Genomic DNA, 20,321 nt, shown 5'->3' with positions numbered 1-20,321 from the left:
ACCGCGAAAATAAACTTCTGCAGTGTAAATGAGCGTAGTAGTATCTCTAATGACTAATTATTTGTTGCATATCAAAGACCAGCAAAAAGGGCGTTTCTTGTTTAAAACGAAATATCGAGAAAAAAAAAAGCTCCCGATGGCGTAGTCCTTCTTGAGTAAACAATTCCCCAGTTAAGATGCCAGTAGAATTTTGGAAATAAAATCGTAAAGGAAAATAAATGTGCACGCAAAAACAACCTGGCCACGGTGGAAGTCGACCCCACATCATTCGCAATGCGCGTGCGTTTCTCTGCGAACCTATCAGGCCTCTACCGAATGCGCCAGATTCGGCAGTAGAGTGTTCTTCTGTGTCACTTTTTTTTAACTGGCTGACCATTGTCTGGCAGTCCACCAATTATGTCACAACTAACAAACAGACGCCACCGGATGATCCCTCTGTATATGCGCTTAATAAACCTGGAGAGTCCACGCACTTTTCTCGGAAGAAGCCGCTACTGCATCCACTTTCTTCGCGTCGGTCCATCGTCATGCTTCTAGTCGCTAGGCCTCACCGTGGGAAGGCTAGGCGTGATACGAGTCTCTTCACCTCGCTTAGTGATAAACGAACTAGTAAAATACGTACACCTCTATCGTGTTTTGTGTTGGGACTACGAGAAAGATACCGTAACAAAACGATAGTCGCTTACCCATGGTTACACTGAGAAGGGTTGGCAGGCTCAGTTGATAAAACGCTTCGTGCTCGCGTGCTTGCTTTCTCCTTAAATCATGGCACTTGCCCACTACCGTTGATTGGTCAAGTAGCCTGCGCTTTATTTGGAAAATACCACATACAATGGTGAAAATAAAACAGCAGGATGAGGTGGAAATTGTGCACGCAGCATTAAAGGGGCCCTGAACCACTTTTTATCGTAGTCTAGGAATGCATTTGAAGTTTAATTAGATTACTTCAGAAGTGCTTTGCCGTAAGAAGTTCTTGAGTGCGTTCAGCAGAAACGGAGTTATTGACAATCAAAGATACCGTTCGTGGTGCTTCCGTTTCTTCAATAATTTGCACTGCGAAGGCTGCGAACGCAGTTCAAATTTGATTGTGGATGTTCACGTAGACGCCACTATTTCCTATTTTGGCGCCTACGACGCGCCAAACGTAAAGGGTGTTTCAGCGAACACTTTCAAAATTTATTTAAGGTTGCCTGTGGCAGATAGCCCTATTCTAGTTAATGAGCAGGTCTACTCGAAGAGGCGGACATTACTTGCACAAAACATTAAAATGCATATTCGACTAATCAACAAAAATGCACTAGTTAAGTTTAACTAATTACCTGATAGCCCATATTGCAATTTACAAATTGTAGTCCTGTAGTTCGCAAAGCGGATCCCCATGGAATTAATTCTCGGGATGACACCAGTTCAAGACATTATTCCCCGAACTTTGCGGAGAAATGCATTGGCGTTCCAATTAATTTTGTGCCTCAATGCATAAAGCGACGTTTTGTTAAGAAACTAACTGGAACACCAATACATTTCTCCGCAAAGTTTGGCAATCATTATCTCGAAACTGGTGTCATCCCGAGAATTCGTTCCAAGTGGATCCGTCTTGCGAACTCCACGGCTACAATTTGTAAATTGCAATATTGGCCATTAGGTGATTAGTTAAAAACTTCATTAGTCAATTTTTGTTAATTATTCGAATATGGATTAACATTTTTTCTGCAAGTAATGTCCGCCTCTTCGAGTAGACCAACTCATGAATTACAATTGTGCTATCTGCCAAAGGCAACCTTTAGGAATTTTTGAAAGTGTTCGCTGAAACACCCTGTATATAAAAAGTAGCGTCATTGTTAGACCTTGCCGCCACCACGCTCACCCCGGCGTTTCCTCCTCGCCGCTTCCTGTCGCCCCTGCCTCCTCCGCTCCCCCATTGACCAGTCCGTGTCACGTGGAAGCATGCATTGCGCTTTTGTTTTTCTATTTTTTTTCTTTCCAGCGTACTCCGACCGCCATTCTCGGGCCTGTGCGACGAAAGTGCTGTACGCACAAACAGATGAAACCTGTTAGGGACAAGAACTTCGTTGTGATGGCATGCTGCTGCGTCTTCAGTTGCCGCAACCGATAAGGCGAGGGCTAACGGCTTTTTTTATTTATCATCCGGCGAGCGCAAACGCTTGCTGCACACTTGGTATTTGCGCAGTCTCGCATCGTCGCCTTGCTACTTCCAAAACGGCATTATTAATGCAACTTACTGACTGACGAAGCAAAATCGCGCCTCAAAAACTTCTCCGCAGGGCGCAATCAAAGTTTTCCGCGAATTTGCTCTGGTAGCGCGTTAGCTGTCGTCTGCCACGGCAGGCCCGACGTAGGCCGCGCCACTGTCGAGATCGCACCTCGATAGTGCTGGCCACGCCGAGCGCGACAGTGGAACGGAGGAGGAGGGAAGTGGTTGGGCTACTTTTTGTGTATTTACCCTTTTCGCGGAGCAGTTTGCTCTAGAGGAACGAGATGGCGCTTTCGGCGGCACGCCATACGTTGCCTCAGCGAATGCGCACGTATATGAAACCATTACTGCTTCTGCCCTGCTATTGTGCGATCAGCTGTCGGAAATGCAAACTGGGTGTTCGCTAATGCACTGTGCCCAATTCATGCTGCAAAATGTGTAACGATAAAAGGAAGACGTGTGCGGTAGTTCGCTGCAAAAATAGTGATTCACATATTACCTGATGGAATCAACTTGTGTCGCCGCTGCTGCATAAGGACTGCCTGTGTTTCCGCCCTTCGCGATGCACGGCTTTCCTCGAGGATCAAAAAAGATAATTCATCCGCCAGCGCAGTATAACTAACCTCCAAAGAAAGCACTTCAACTGCGGAACGTCGGCACTTAAGAGGGAGTACCGCTCGTTACAAAAGGAAGTATCGCCACTTACTGGCATAGTAAGCTCCTCGCACGTTACCTACACGCATTCACGCCTACTCGCATGCAAACTTACGCCCACCCTATCTTCAACGTATGAATAATAAGTGAATGGGCGCACACTTGAACCAATGTGCCGAAGCATATGAGTGTAACATGTAAGAGGCCGCCTGTGGCGCGAAAAAGAAGAGGAGCACGCCATGCCCGGTCTTCCGAACGGCGCGAGCGCGCGAGGCGCACGAACCGAGGCATAGTCGAGGGATGAACGGCGCTGTCCGTGGAGTTTCAACCTGGCACCGGGTCAGGAAGGTCGCATCTCCAGCTACTGGCGACGGGAGACTTGGGGGTCTGGTTGAGTCCGCGACGCTGGCCGTCGAAGGTGTGGCCGTTGACCTCGGCAAGTTCGGGCGAGGCTCCTGGACGGGCTGCAGCATCACGGCAGGACCAGGCACCCCAGAGAGGATCCCCCTTCTGCGGCAGACTGGCACGCTTGATTCTCCTCGGGACGCCACGTCGGCACTCCTGAAGAAGTTGCGACGCATCCCGACGCTAGGCCTAGGCAGGTGGGCCTAAGCTACGGCGAACGCCATCGCTGACGGGCTGACGAGCTCATCACCAACGAAGTACCGACGAGCTCACCACCGACAAAAGAGAACGCGAGTCGTCGGCATTTACGGCAGCATCGACACCCGAAGGAATGCGACTTGGACCCGACGTAAGGAACTTCAAGTCAGCGGTCTGTAAGAGCCTACGTTTTTGATTGCGACGCAGTTAGGCCGGGGCCAGGGTGGTCAGACTTGGACGAGTCAGGGATGGGACTGACTTAGAGACATTAAGACGGAGTTAGGCTCCGAGATAGATTATTTTCTGGGAGTTTTGGTATTTAGTCAGAGTTTTGTATTTTGTATTGAGTAAGCATTTTCGTTGAGTTATGTCTTTAGTTTTGAGTGCCTTTAGTTTTGACTTTCGGTTTTAGTGTTGTGTGTCGCGTGTGTTCACCGTCCCTTTATATATTAAATCCTCGTTTGCCGTGCCGCCAGTCGTCTCTCTCCTCAATCGGGAGTAGCGCATGCTCGCAGCTCTCCACATTCCCAAGTAAAGGTGACAAAATATTGGCGAGCCTGCCAGGATTGATACGGCCCAGTCACCGATACTCGGGAGTTTTAAAGATGGAATGGGAACGTTTGGCGGCGGTAGCGAAGGATTTAAATATGTCGAAGGAGGAGACGATGGCGTTTTTCGAATACACGCAACAAGAGAAGGAAAAACTGCAGAAAAGCGAAAAAGAAATTTTGGAACTTAAGTTAAAACTAGCGGAGATGGGCGCGGGCTCTCGTGACGGCGCGAGTTCGCCGGGGTCAGCGTCATCCAACTCTACTTCGCCCAGGCCAAAGCAGATTTGCCCCAGGAAGTTAATGGCTCCATTTGATGAGCGTAGGGACGATTTAGATGCGTACTTGCATCGTTTCGAAAGAATAGCGGTCGGGCAAGGCTGGGCAAGGAACGAGTGGGCTAGCGCCCTAAGCCTGTGTCTAGTTGGTGAGGCTTTGAGTGTGTTCGGACGGATGCCCGCCGAAGAGAGCCTAGACTACGACAAAGTAAAAAACACTTTATTGCAAAGATTTCGGCTAACCGCTGAGGTTTCCGCGAAAAGTTCTGGTCATGCAAGCCGGAAGACGCGGAAACTGGAAAACAGTTTGCATGTAGATTAACAAACTACTTTGAGAGATGGATGGAGTTGTCGGAGGCCGAAAAGACATACGAAGGGGTGCGAGACAAGGTCGTAGGAGAACAATTTCTCGCCAGGTGTAGCGACAGTCTTGCGATATTCCTCAAGGAGAGGAAATTAAAAACAGTAGAGGAAATGGCGGCGCATTCAGATCAGTTCGTAGAGGCGGAGGGACTAAGGAATTTAGGAAAGAGTGGCAAGGACGCGCCAATGGCAGCAGTAGGGGAGACGAGGAATCGGGGTCCAATGAACAAGCAAGGGACGCCCCAAAGATGTTTTCTTTGTAACCGGCTGGGACATATAGCAATGAACTGTCGGGTGAAGGATAGTAGACGTGGTCCACCAGTGGTTTGCCAGCTATATCAAAAGAGAGGGCATGGAGCGCACGAATGCAGATCAGGATACGCAGACAAAGCTGCATGTATGATGAAAGGTAAAGAGGGTGAGCCGAGAGAAAAGAACATGCCCGTGGTGGAGGGAGAAGTTCAAGGACGCCGGGCCACAGTTTTGAGAGACATGGGGGCGAACACAGTATTGGTTAGGGAAAGTCTGGTACCATCCGAGAACATGACCGGCTATTTCAAACCAGTCATGTTGGCGGACAGGTCTGTTAAGTATTTACCAGAGGCGCGAGTTGAAGTATCAACACCATATTTCACAGGAGTGGTCACAGCTAGGTGTGTAGAAGATCCTCTGGTTGACTTGATTTTGGGGAATGTATCAGGGGTGAGAAGGGCAGATGACCCAGACCCTAACTGGAAGAGGACAGAACATTTAGAGGAGAGGAATAAGCCAGAAGCGCCAGAAGAGGAGACACCTGAGGTAGAGGTAGCGGTGGAAGTACAAACGCGAGCTATGAGTAAGAGTACTAAACCCTTAACACCATTACCGGTCACGAACATTAAGGGGTTGAGCATAACGGCGGCTGAATTAAAGGAATTACAGGAGAAAGACGAGTCGTTGCAGAAGTGCGTACAGAAGATAGGAGAAGTAGTACGAAGGAAGAGAAGTCGAAACGTGGTGGAGTTTTTCAAGAAAAACGACTTATTATACCGGAGGTGTGTGTTCAATTCGGGAAGAGAGGTTCAGCAGTTGATGGTCCCAAAGGAACTGAGAGAGAAAGTACTGAAATTAGAGCACGATAACGCAATGGCAGGTCACCAGGGAATAAAAGACACTTTAGAGGAAATAACAGAAGATTTCTTTTGGATCGGGGTACAGAGCGATGTGAGGAGATATGTCAGGTCATGCGATGTATGTCAGAAGTCTACGGCTAAGGGGAAAAACGAGAGGAAGATTAGTGTTTGCATGATTGCTGAAGGGCAGGACGCAGACATACTAGATAGTGCCCATGATGCCGTAAAGAAGCTCACGACTGGAGAGCCCTTGATTCAGGCTAACCGGGATAAGAATATGGACGACGTCCCGATCGAGGTCTGTATACCCGAAGAGCAGAAGAGAGTAAAGAAAGTAGTAGTTTCACCTCGGAAAGATAGTAGATCGATAAGAGACGTTGAGTCCAGGGAGCATCATGCACCAGACACGATGGAACATTGGGACTCCGAGAAAAAGGGCGAAGGAGATAGATACCCAAATCGCCCTAAACGTGTAACGCGCAAGCGCGGAAGATAGAAAAGAAATAGGGCAAGTGCAATGGCAAGAACTAAAAGGAAAGCCATGTAGGACTGGCACGCGGAAGATTGCAGAACTTGTAAATGTGTATAGAGAGGAAAGAAGTGAAACAGTACCTATGTAGATATAGAGTAGGTAGAGTATTGTAAAACATGCTGTGATGCAAAGTTTATTCATGTAGAGTGTTTCGAAACATTGAAGTAGTGGACATTGTGGACAATTGAGTGAAGTGCATTAGGTGGTGAAAAGTGCATAAAGTGAACTCTTAAACGCGGTGAACAGTGCGTCTGGTGAACTGTGCGCAACAGTCTGGTGTTGTGTAGTGCATCGAGTCTTCACATGAACCAGCACCAATGTCACTACGAGGAGTCACAGTCCTCACCTGAACGCCAAGAGTGAGCAGTTTTTTGAGAAAAAACTCTTGAAGAGGGGGCCTATGTCACATGTAAGAGGCCGCCTGTGGCGCGAAAAAGAAGAGTAGCACGCGATGCCCGGTGTTCCGAACGGCGCGAGCGCGCGAGGCGCACGAACCGAGGCATAGTCGAGGGATGAACGGCGCTGTCCGTGGAGTTTCAACGTGGCACCGGGTCTAGAAGGTCGCATCTCCAGCTACGTTCTGGCGACGGGAGACTTGGGGGTCTGGTTGAGTCCGCGACGCTGGCCGTCCAAGGTGTGGCCGTTGACCTCGGCAAGTTCGGGCGAGGCTCCTGGACGGGCTGCAGCATCACGGCAGGACCAGGCACCCCAGAGAGGATCCCCCTTCTGCGGCAGACCGGCACGTTTGATTCTCCTCGGGACGCCACGTCGACACTCCTGATGAAGTTGCGACGCATCCCGACGCTAGGCCTAGGCAGGTGGGCCTAAGCTACGGCGAACGCCATCGCTGATGGGCTGACGAGCTCATCACCAACGAAGTACCGACGAGCTCACCACCGACAAAAGAGAACGCGAGTCGTCGGCATTTACGGCAGCATCGACACCCGAAGGAATACGACTTGGACCCGACGTAAGGAACTTCAAGTCAGCGGTCCGTAAGAGCCTACGTTTTTGATTGCGACGCAGTTAGGCCGGGGCCAGGGTGGTCAGACTTGGACGAGTCAGGAATAGGACTGACTTAGAGACATTAAGGCGGAGTTAGGCTCCGAGATTCTGGGAGTTTTGGTATTTAGTCAGAGTTTTGTATTTTGTATTCAGTAAGCATTTTCGTTGAGTTATGTCTTTAGTTTTGAGTGCCTTTAGTTTTGACTTTCGGTTTTAGTGTTGTGTGTCGCGTGTGTTCACCGTCCCTGTACATATTAAATCCTCGTTTGCCGTGCCGCCAGTCGTCTCTCTCCTCCATCGAGAGTAGCGCATGCTCGCAGCTCTCCACACTCCCAAGTAAAGGTGACAATGAGTGACGGCGACTACACCGACAAGACACGAATGTTTGAAGCTGAACGTTTCGTGACAGTCCACAGAGTAAGCGAGGGACTGGCGATAATACGTATTTGCTACAAGCTACCGCAGAGTACAGAACATTTACATTCCAAGTTTTCTGCGCAGCAAGAAGAAATATATCGCAGCAGTGCACACCCGCGAGCGATTAGGCTGAAAATAAACAATGAGATAGTGGCCGCACCGAGGAACTTTACCGAGTCAGAAACATGACAAGCCGCTGCTTCAAAATGTTTGCCGATTTAATTCATAAGCGGAAAGTTTGGACAGCTTAGAATACATTTCTAGCCCCGCTTTCAGTACAAGCATCGTATACGCTGCTCGCGCCGTTTGGACAAGGCGTAATGAGATCTGAAAGCACTTACATGACCTCTAAAGCTGTGGTCAAAGCTTCGTGTCGTGCACCAAGCCACCGTCTACGATATGCGTCGAAACGGAGGTTTGCTGCGCCGCACTGGTGTCACGCGCTTGCATTGTAAACGGAGGCAGCTGAGGCAAGCAATGGACGCGTCACCACGTGATTAAACATGGCAGCGCCCACGGGAGCGCCGCGAAAAGGGTGAATAGAGGTTTTAGCCAAGCGCGGTTGTCCTCAGCGAGCTGCAGTGCGCTGAACCCATGGAATCGTCGCGACACCCCGCGGCGGCCGCGGTATGTACGCTACCTAGCAGACCGCAGGTGCATGCAACTACAGCGTTTTCTTTGTGCACGACAGGGATAGATTGCGCGCTGACGATTATATGATCCTGTCTGTCTGCACTACGTGGTGCGGACCGGCTTTGTTCTGCACCAGCTTGACCGACGGATAGTAGCCACATCGCACTTGCGCATTTTGAAGCGCTATCAATTGCTCATTACGAAGCGAAGACTGCCAAGGCATCTAACAAGGAGCGACCAGGCGGAAGAGTTGCGCTAGCAAGTGTGCGTGTGGTCTGACCTTAAAGTTTGCGCGGTTCGAGGCTAGTTGAGTGTTCAAAACTAGTCCAGATTAGCATAACCCGACGGATACGTCAACGATAAGCAGGGTCCCCACAGTTTAATTCCTACGCGGGTGGCCGTGGCCTAGCGTGAACAGACGAAAGTGGGCTTCTTCCAGAAGTACGTCATTATCGAGATTCGAAAGCAGATTTTCGCTTACTTTAACCTGTTTATTTAACCTCATCAATATGTATACACACTAACATTAGGAAGCAGCGCACTGATCCAAACACCCTTTTCGGTTGATATCAGATATTGGCCAATAGCAGCCGCGTGTGGGAATCTGCTATATTATGAAATAAGCCGTCTTGATAAGAGTGAGGATCAGGCTTCTGTTGGAATAAGTTCGTTTGAGAAAAGGGTGACTTCGCGCTCCGCTTCCGAGCTCCACTCGCCGCGCACGACTGAAAATTGTGGGTGAGATGTAAGCAGCAGTGTACGCTATCGGAGGACTGTGTCATTTCACCAAGCACGAGGGGTGGTTCAATGAGGAAGAGGAATAAACTTTAGTTATTTCAAAAATGGAAATTAGGTGAGCGTGGTTGGGCCCATAGTCCAGGAGAGACACTTGGCTCTCCTTGCCCTCGTCCGCTAGCCATGCTTTACACTGCCTATTTAACATGAGTGGCTGTGGTATTATGCATGGGCCAGTTATATGTGAAGGCCTTTCCAGGCGCTCCCATGTGATATGTTGTGGTGTGGGTTTCTTGGAACACTATGGACAGACATCCAGAAATCTAGCTGGGCTCATTTCACTGAGGTGATGCAGGTTGGGGAAGCTGTTTGCGTCGCGAGTCCCTACTATGCTGTCTGTTAAGGGCCTTGCGTCCCTACCGTTGTTGCAGAAGAATATCACGAGTGCTTGGAAGAAGCTCCGCGCTCGGTCTGGCGGCAGCGCGGTTGTTGTATACTCGAGCTATGCTGTCGGCCTTAACGGGTGGTTCAACGCCCCTCTAAAGAAAACAAGGTGAAAGACACTCGTACAGGTTATAGAAATATGTATTATATTGAAAAGACACAAAATTTGGAGAAAAGAATTCAAACGTAATCTCTATAAAATTTAAAAATAACATTTCTCTAAATATTAGTTTGCGAGAGAAGCAAATCAAATTTTACAATACCAATACGATAATCTCCTTGTGTGGCAGATATTTTCGCAAATCGCCATGGGCACAGTCCCTGGGCTTGTTGCGAGTGCAGAGGATGCGAAGAGGAGAAAGTTTTTATAAATTATAGAAAAGGTCAACTGTCGGAAGAAAACGTCAAAAATCTACTGTCTCTGACGTGTAAATTTACCTTAAATTAAAAAAATATCAATTGGTGCGGATTTCTTTCACGTACAGCATAGAGGAGGAGACGGTAACAGACAATACCTGCGCAGATAAATAAAATGTTAAATACAGCTGCGCAGTTTGGCGAGAAAGGTTTTCGGTTTACTCATGAAATAACAATGATTGTCCCGATGGTTTAAGTCTATTATATACCTTGTCATTTTTGTGGAATCTTCAAAAAAGGAAAATTTATACCTACTTGTGGTTACATCGACAGAAGACAGCAGAGCTCACAAAATTGGGCCATGAATAAGTGGCGTTAACGCAAGTGTGCCGGCTGTTTCATTTATAAACAAACCACTGTGATCTAATGTGGCTAGAAAGCTAACCGTAAAAAAAGCTTGAAAAATTTATAGATTAAAGTGATTGATAACAGCAGTGTCTGAGGATCAAGCGACTGGTGAGCTGACCGACAGAGAATCTGACGCTAAACAGTTGTCAGAGAATGTTGCAGAAGTTGTGGAACAGCTAAAATATTCGCTTATAGTTCTCTATGAAATAGCAGTGTGAGATCAGGAAGATATAATAAATGCGACCAGGATTGTGTCTTAGAAAAAAATCCACGGAGCCGCTTTCTCTTCGCACAGGGGTATATGAGCCACAAAACATTACGAATTTCCAATTGCGTTTACGTATCCTACAAGAGTTTGTTTAAATATGTAGTAGATAATAGTTAAACAACGGAAGCAAATAGGAGATCAGATTCAGTTTTAAGGTCTCTCAATGGCGCAATAATTGCGAGCGTTGCTTTGTCGAAACCATCCTACTCGGTTCATGGAAGCGTTAAAAATTACCGTAGGTGACTAATCGCCCTTCAGATTAGACAGTGTATGAAATTGAGAAAGCTGGGAATCCTCCCTTATCTGGTCCCTTGGCTATGCTTACATCGCGCTTTGCGGGTAGCGATGCAAGTTCGAGCATTGAACGTACTAAAGAACAATACCGTTTGACACTTCCATTCAGTTGTAGAAGTACCGAGAATAATGATAGGGGTGAGATCACCATCAGATTATATAGGTTATTTGCGTGCTAATGCACAACATCTGAAATGGTATGTTTACAAATCTGCTTAACCCTTTGCGTGGATGCCTTAGCCTCACAGGTAATGTACAACAGTTGAAATCGCTGGCTTAAAAATCTGCGTAGCATTTTGCGCCGATGCCTTAGCCTCACAGTTTGCGGAAGTCAGCGTCGACCCTTCTGGAGACTGTGAGAGATAGCTAGAGCAAAATAAAAATGTAAATAGGAGAGTATTACGAATTTAGTCTGGTGTCGGTATGCGGCACACTTTTATTTATAGAGACACCTCAGGAGTCCTACCTCTATCTGTCATTATGGATGACTTATTGCTGATCAAGAGCCCCTGGCCGCAGTTATGGCTTGTATTTTTCAAGTAACAAACGCAGAAGGTGGTGCGCTTTGGCGATTTCAACCCATCGAACATCAATAAGTTGTTGTAGGAGTATGTTGAGGATCTGAGGCAGTACTTGACGTGGCGCATTCTTTCAACCTTCCTTGGCGCAGGCATTCACGTTCGAAAGTGCATTTGAGCAGTTGAGATGGATGCTTTAGTTCGCGCTGCTACAACTCGTGCATTTCAGTTTTTTATGAAAGGTTACAACAGTTATAGGGGAAATAGTCCTGTGAGAAATAGTGACACGGCGGCCACTCTCGCTGTCAGAGAGTTTCTGCCGAGCTCCAACACGCATTCCATGTCACAGTGCATACGAGGTGTGACACAAAAGAAACAAGACTAAGTGTGTAGCTTGAAAAAAGAGTGGAATTGGCAACAACAGTTTTGCTTGATGTTATAGTTCAGCGGAAATCCACTAGGTTTGGGTGGCTAGGTTTGGGTGGAATACATTTGGGTGGATGTCTCAGCTTCCCTTTAACAGTTTTGCTGACGTCACCCCACACACCTGCTCTATTCATGCGGCCAGTTTCGACTGAACCGATCACGCCACTTAGGAGTGCTGCATAATTGAGTGAACACGTGCAACTGCATTCTGCGGGGAAAATGTCTGCTGTAAAAACCGAACAGTGAATCAACATCAAGTTTCTTGTGAAACTTAACAAATCAGCCACGGAAACATTTCAAATGTTAACCGACGCATATGGAGATGAATCTTTGTCTCGTGCACGTGTGTTTCAATGACATAAGCGGTTTTCAGGGGGAAGGTACAGTGTGGGAGATGATGAACGCGTTGGGAGGCAAAGCTCAGCGATTACAGACCAAAACATTGCCAAAGTTCGTTATGTGATCTGTGGTGACCGAAGATTAAGTGTTAGTGCAGTGGCGGAGTTGGTTAACTTGGATACGGAATCTGTTCGACGCATATTAACGGACGAATTACACATGAAGATTTGTGCGAAGGTTGTTCCAAAAGTTCTGTTTGATTACCAAAAACAGTGCCGCTACGACGTTTCTGTGTTGCAAGTTGGAATCTCTTGTAACATGCGATGAGACCTGGATTTTTACCTATGACCCAGAAAGTAAGTGCCAGTCGATGCAGTGGAAGTCTCCAGGATCCCCAAGACCCCAAAAAGCACGCATGTTAAATTCAAAATTCAAGACAATGTTAATTGTCTTCTTCGACATTAATGGAATTGTAATGATTGAGTGGGTTCCCAGTGGTCAGACTGTTAATCAACACTACTACAATGAAGTACTAAAAGACTTCATGAAAAAACTAGGAAAAAGTTGCAGTGGCTTAGCTCGGCTATTCCAGGATATACGTAGCGCTAGCAAAGGTTCAGCTGATTATTCTTAGCTTTCCTGGTTGTCTCCTACGCTCAACCGCTAATTGCCAGGCAACTACTTCGGGATCCGATGAGTCAAGCTTCTCCGTTCTTCTGCGCTGTTGAGCAGCATTTGCGCTCTCCTTCTCCGTGGCTATACCACACTGGCAAACGCCAGTCAGAAGCGCAGCGGCTCCAGCGCAGTGTCAGACGGCGACTGCACAGCGAGCGCGCGCCGGCGCCAGTGCGTCTACCACGGCTACGACGTCACTCCTCTGGAATGCGCAGACCGGCGGCGGTGAGTCGCGCGCGGCGGCGGTGGAGTGCGCGAGAGGTGCCGGCTGCGGTGGCTCCGGTGCGCAAGCCGTGTGACATCACTGATCCTTGCGCAGCACGGCTCTTGATGTGCCGCGCGAAACGGGCTTGGCTAGGCCAGTGTAGCTAACGCTACAAAAATGCCACAGTTATGGAGTGATGGATGGCTGTTGCACCAGGACAATGCACTCGCTCACACGGCCCTATCTGTCAAGCAGTTTCTGACCAGCAAAAACATTACTGTGATGGGGCATGCTTCTTATTCACCTGATTTGGCTCCATGCGACTTATTTTTATTTCCTAAAGTTAAATGTTGCTGAAAGGGTACCCATTTTACCTCAGTTGAATAGCTTCAGGCAAAAGCGGAGAATCTCCTGAAGGGCCTTCCAAGAAACCTCGTTCCAGAACTGTTACCAGCAATGGCAGCACCGAATGCAGAAGTGTGTGAATGCTGAAGGGGACTACTTTGTAGGTGATAATGTCACGGAGAACTCAATCTGTAAGTACAATAATTTATTGGACCAGTCTCGTTTATTTGTGTCACACGTTGAATGTACACATGGCGGCATTGTTTTGTCCACATTTTTTTCCTTTATCTTTTCATTACTACACTTTATTTGACCCCTCAACTGAGGAACTGTGTATTCAAGAACGACTACGCCATGGGGACTTTTTTCAAAAAGTTGTTTTAAACAAGAACCACCCTTTTTACAGGACTTTGATATCTAACAAATTATTAGTTTTTTGATATAGTGTTACGCTTCCTTCACTTCATAAGCTTGTTCTCGCGTCTTGAAGCACGCGGCAACACACCCAGTGCAACATCACAGTCCATCCCAGGATTTCCTTGAAAAACAAACTGAGTTCTTGCGGTTCCACTGTGCTTCCAGTCACTGGAATTCACAGGTGTTGTGGCTGACTCGTCCAATTCGGTCTCGTCTTCTCTGTCGCCACTTACGCTATCAGAGAGTTTCTGTCGAGCTCCAACACGCATTCCTTGTCAGAATGCATATGTACACATGGTTCACCCAATTTTAGCTACACTGACATGCTTTCTATCCACAGGGTTCCTCTGTTATATTGCTTTAAATTACTTTTCCGAACGCGAGTGAGCAACTTCGCGCTATTCCTGAAATGTGCACAGTTAAATATTATGGTAAGCTTGAAAAGGACATATAGCTCACATTGACGTTATCTTCTTGAAATTTTCCCGCAGCTACCATTTAAGTTCCACAGAGAAATCAAAACACGCGCGTACGTGCTTGAGAACATTTGAAGAGTAACTTCTCACGCTACCAAAGAGCAAACCGCTCCTGCGAAACACGTGCATCCTTTGCAAAATTATAGGGGCCATGTGGTAGTGCTGTGCGGTTCGCTTGGCGCTCCGCTTACTCCAGCCCTCTAGATGGTGATCACGTGAGTTATTCTAATTAATCAGGGCGCTGGAATCTGTAGCACGTCTTGGCAAGCACGGCCGTAACAAACAATGTAGCCCACACTGTTTTGAGAAACACTTACGCATTCCGGCAATGTTTTATCTCCCACTCGAGCTATATACCACTCACAAAAATTTGTTTAAGCTTGCTTTCAGAAACGATTCGACGAAACCGCTTACCTACATCATGCGCCACTCAAGAAATATTGAACGGACAATAATACAAAAACTGGCGCGCTGAATGTTTTAAAATCAATTTTATCAATTTATTCGCTAACGCTGAAAGGAGCTCTTCAATTCGGTTTTCGCCCGCATTCCTAGGTGACGGAAAAGCACTGTGCCTCCTTGTCGGCTGACGTGTAGTTGTAAGCAAAGAACAACGCCAGCTTCTTGAGCATGCGCAGTCGGGGGTAGGACCCGTAGCCGCAGACACCGTTGCCATCCTCGAACTGAATGTCCACGGCCGCCAAGGTGTAGGCGACATTCGTGGCGTTCTTCTTGGACTTGCATAGCTGGGTTAGCAAGCACGAGAAAACAACTTGTAAGAAATGGTTAGCTGTACTGGGACAGGACAGATGTCAGGAAGAAAACAGTGTCACAAATTACACCAAGCATCAGAAAATGACATGTTTCATTTTTGACGCCGACAAGTTGGCGTTTTTTATTGAAAACTGCGAAATTTTAGCGCTTAGGTTTGCGGCCGCTCTAATAACTTATTTATCTATTTCTTTTATTCATATACACCCAGGGCCGTGATGCATTACAGACAGGACTGGCAGTATGGACAGAAAGTATTATATGAGCAGGCACATTTCATCGCGAGAGTTCTTAAACCGGAGACTTGAAGGACGCATGTAGTGGCAGATATACGACGAACGGATTGCAGTCGATGTTGGTCTTTGGGACATAGTAGGCTCAATGATTTACATTTTTAGTCTTTGGTTCCATTACCCAAGTGTCAAAGTAACGAGAAATATGTAGGTATAAGAATGCAATATGTATGTTTTGGATAAGGTTATTTTTCTGCATTTACGTAATCATCAGCGAATAATCTTATACATTAGCAAACGACACTGAAAGCGTGTTAATGTATATCAGAAAAACAGGGTCCGAATTCGCAAGAACTTATTATACTAGAATTTTTCGTAAGAAAGAATCTTAGCCAATCCGGACGCCAGACATATCATTAGCGAAGGCATACAGCCAATGCCAAAGCGAACATACGAAAGAAAAGCTTTGTGAATCTGGCCCCAGGTGCGAACACTTATCCTCGGGCAACAATAGACGCTTATGAAAAAAAAGGAATCATGGGAATTGTGAGGGTCGGTTTCCGCTTTTAGCACACCGGGTAGGCCGGGTTTTCAGCCAACGACCCGGTGAAAAGGTGGGGTATATATTGGCGCCTGAGGAAAACAACACCTCCCCCCCCCCCCCCTAAAAAAAAATGCAGGGTACACTCGCTACGATCCGGCGTCCGATCTGCGCACTGCTCTCGAACATTGTGCTCCGGCTTGCGCATACCACGATTCTGGACCCTTCAGACGCGTTTGCGAACGACCAAGTGACGTGCGTTCAGCCCACATCAGAAACCTCATTCATGTGCGTTCGGAAGACTTCATATCCTCACCAATGAGTACAAAAGCATCTCTAGAGGAAGCTATTTTGTTTTACACAAAAACACTCAATAAAATAACAGTTAGGTAAGCGACCAGTACCTCACAACGATGCGCCGTCCTATGAAAAGCCATCGATAGAGCCAGCAGGCCTAGTTAGCTGGACGCTGCATGCAGCTGCGGCCGACGGTGCTTCCGATCTAGCTCGTGACAGGCAGCTTATTTGTTTCCCAACACAAGTAACGTTTGTATGATTGTGTCGCGCGTAAATAAATTAAATTAGTTGCCTTTACATCGTTGGTGCGAAGAGCAAACGTGCAAACCAAGAGAGCGGCCTTGCCGACATGGTCAGTGTAATGCTGCCCGCCTGCGAAGTGCCCTGCGCATTGCGGTTCCCTATCTCGCCATTCTTTGTAGAACAGGCGCTCATTTGACGAAGCTTCACTCTGTTGCGATTACGTATCGTAAACAAATTGTATAGGCGATATTTATGTCGCTGTGAGTAGCGATAGAGGCGAACACCTGAGCTGGAATGATCAGACCGGCGAGGAACCCCACCGTTGGCGGAGGCGTCGCAGTGACAGGCATCGATCGTCACACGCAATCCGCGCTGCGATCCACTGAGGCCTTCCGGTGGCTTCGGCCATCGTACAACATGCAATATACGGACAGTTAGTACGAAGTCGAACACGACGCCTCATCATGTCAGAACAGGTTGGAAATGGCGGGTGTGCAGCTGTTGGTACAATACCAACGCCAGATTGTATGGTGTGGCTCCTACCCTCGCAATGCATCTTTAATGGCGACAACTGTAGTTACTCGCAAGCCCAATACTTTACGTCAGTAAGTTACTGTTTCACGCAAGAAACCAGAGGAAAATCACTGTGGAGTCTTACTGATGCGACGCAAGCCGTGGGGCTAGCGGCGATCGAGTTCAAGGACTGAAAGCGTGTCAAGACAACACGTAGGCACTTGGAACAAATTGGCAGTTTCACCTGAAAGGCGAAGCATCAATTGCGATAGGAAATTCATAGCTATAGGGAGTAAGGATAGCAGTTGTATCGGCTGCAGAAACTTGGACACATTCGTTTACTATCGGAATTAACAAGCATGGTGTCAGCGCGCACAAGCAAACATGAATAGATCACACTCGATGACCGCATACAACCACTGCCAAAACTCTGGCGTGAGCAAGCGCGGCAGCAGCAGCGAGCGAAGGTTCGTGCAGTCTATCGCTTCAACAGACCCTGAGCGGCGAAATCACAAAGCATACAAAGGTCAGAGCCGTGTGGAGACTGCTTTCAAGATACGGCGCGCGCGACTGCCCGAAGCCGCGCAAAGTAAAAGTACGCAGTTGCTGGCAGAGTAGAAGCAACACCCCTCACTCCCGCGCTGCCTTCCCGCTTTCCTCCTTTCGCGTGGGAGATTGAGTCACCAGTTCCCCTTGCGCCCGGTCTCAAGATACGCGTTTGGTGCCGGAGCTCAACGTCGCCTCCCCTCCCTCCCTCCCTCCCATCCCGCCACGACCTTTCCCGTGACGGGTGACATCGCGTATGCTCTCCGCCGTGCGTTCTATCAGTGAAAGCGTGCGTCCCTCGAGCGCTTTCACTCGCACATACGGCATACGGCGCGCGGCGACGATTTTATCTACCTTGGACTTTATACGAAACCTCACGGCGACGGCGACGGCAGAAATCAGCTTGGGGTGTCCATATAATTGCTGTCGCAATAAAATGGCTTTGGCTCACAGTATAGTCGACCGGGGAACTCCAGTCAGAACGTTCTAGGGAAAGTAACTGGTTCATTATAATACAGGCTTACGTCAGCGAGAAATATTATTGCAGGAAGCCTCGGAGAGCCCATCACCGAAACGAAAGTTGCATAGCGAATGCGGTGATATGTTCACATTGTGCAAACACGCCAAAACTCCTAGCTGGCAGCGTATGAAACGATTTCCATACCATGCCCGTAAAACAGAACGCTCGCCTTATACATTCATGCAGTGGAAATGCGCATATCAGAGTGAGGTGCTGCAAAGACAAGCACTTTGTTTACACGCACTTACATGGTGCCACTTTTCATTGAAAAAGCAAAAAAGAAAAAAAAAACGCGACACAGCAAATCTTACCCCTCGTTCTCCAAGCGTGCATCTGATCCCTTTATGCATGCGTCCCCTCGTAATCTACTAGCACTGAACAAGCTACTAAAACAGTGGAAAATTGTGGTCCCGCTGCGTCCTGCTATAATGCGACGGGCCACGCGAGAAGCAGAGGACGCAGTGATTTCCCTAAATATTCGGATAATGCGTCAGTGCCGCCGCTTGGTGGCGCGCGCCACTTTCCAAATGGTCTATTGAAGTTACAGGTCAGTTTATGGTGGAGAAGACATGATTTCGCTACTGGTCGGCTTCAATTTGGTGATTACTAAATGGGCCTCATTGTCAGATACTCTAAAGTTAATTAGTGAAACCAGCGTCAGAATTGTTCCTGCTGGTAATGTTCGCCTTTATACGTAGCCTATCAGCGAAAACTTAAGTGGCCTAGATATGATTTTTCCCAAGTATTCTGAGTAAGAATCGAAACGTCATAACTTTTTTTACCGTCCTATTAAATCTATAACAATTACATACTCAAAATTAATTATTGCATTGGTATATTTGTGGGTATAACGTTACATTCTATGCATATGTTCACGCAAGAAACTTACTGTTAATTCGCCGTTGTCTTATAGCCTGTTCTTCGACGTGCAGTTTATGAGATCTGCACCAGTTTTTTTTTTTGAACTTACTTCAGTGTTTAATAAACCGGTCCTCTCCCACTATGTTCAAGTGCTTTTAATGTATTCTCAAGAAGAGTGCAGTAGAGAGTTATATTATTCGTTGTGGGGGCGCGACCACCAATGGCCTTTCTCATATCTACGCAGTTTAACGTAGACGTCGAGAAAGGATTATTAAGGTGAGATCAGCGTTTATTTCGAAACATGTCTGGCCTTCTGGCATAAGCGGCTCTCCTCACCTTTGTACGTAGGTTGTAAGCGCCGTCGTAGGTGAAGACGAGATTTTGGTTAATGTCCTGCGCCACGAGTGAATCGAACTTTGTGTCTACGAAGAATGAGTTATTGAAGGCAGGTTGTTTGCAGGCCTGTACGCAAGACAAAATAATAAGCCAGTGCTTTGAACAATATTCTGACACTGATCACTGCTATTTAGAGTTATCATCTCCTTTTGCAAAGTAATACTTTATCCCACTGGCGTCAAAGTAAGTTAGCTTTTACAATATGCCCGCTTCGAAAGGGCGGCTACAGACTTTTGTCAGTATTCTACTAATCATTGATATTAGTAAGCAAACGCTCAAACTTGACCACAAAAGGTGTAAAATTATGAACAGCCACACCGGAAGCTCTGACAGTGTGGTCTGCTACCGTCAACAAAACGCACGTGGGAAGTTATGCTTTCTCGTAAAACCACCTTCCTTCACCTGAAAGACTAAGCTCACTTTATTACACACAGCAACGCACATGCACGATCAGCGCTAAAGCTGTCAGATTAAAGAAGTCCAGTCACAAGCATACACGCGCGTACATTAGGAAGGGGGGGGAGGGCGGTCATAAGTTGTGTTTGTTTCGCGCCTTTAAAGCAGTTCTGTAAAAAATTGTACCGATGGGTCCACTGTTAGAGGAAGCACCCGAGCTCGTGGCTCAAGCAGCGCGCAGCGCCATGTACGGGAACCGGCGACAACACAAGCGCATGCACGACACGGCGCAGGAGCGGCACATACGCGCGCAGAATCGATTTAAAGCAAAGCGTTTTTCGCCTACCCTCCACGAGTTATATGGCTTCTGTTTCTGCTGCTGAGTCGATCACATGCTCAGCAGATATCATCATTATCGTCATCATGAGAGCCTATTTACGTTCACTGCAAGAAGAAGGCATCTCCCAAACGATCTCCAATTACCCCTTCTTTGCGCCAGATGACACGTCATTTCCAGGAAATTTTCAATTTCATCGCAACACCAAATTTCTGTCGCCATCGAATGTGCTTGCATTTCCTTGGTAGTCCTTCTTTAACTCTAATATGCGATTGGTCCTCCGCGCTAGGCGTTGCATGGCATGCACAGCTTATTCCTGCCTTTTAAGAAAACTAGAACACATGCAGGCTACCCCCGTTTGCTCTGTGATCCACACCCGTTTCTCCTAGCGTTACACCTATAA

General features: G+C 47.4%; 1 protein-coding gene across 1 annotated transcript in view; it reads right to left on the bottom strand.

The window, feature by feature from the left end:
• Positions 1–20,321, bottom strand: part of LOC125945040 (uncharacterized) — an 87,962-nt gene that overhangs the window by 30,935 nt on the left and 36,706 nt on the right. Inside the window, exon 8 of the mRNA XM_049666595.1 lies at positions 14,840–15,010. Coding sequence (XP_049522552.1) covers positions 14,840–15,010 — 171 coding nt within the window. The remainder of the gene's footprint in view (positions 1–14,839; positions 15,011–20,321) is intronic.

The sequence above is a fragment of the Dermacentor silvarum genome, chromosome 4 (assembly GCF_013339745.2).
Source record: "Dermacentor silvarum isolate Dsil-2018 chromosome 4, BIME_Dsil_1.4, whole genome shotgun sequence".
In the NCBI taxonomy this organism is placed as follows: domain Eukaryota; kingdom Metazoa; phylum Arthropoda; class Arachnida; order Ixodida; family Ixodidae; genus Dermacentor; species Dermacentor silvarum.
This window is presented reverse-complemented; position numbering and strand designations above follow the sequence as displayed.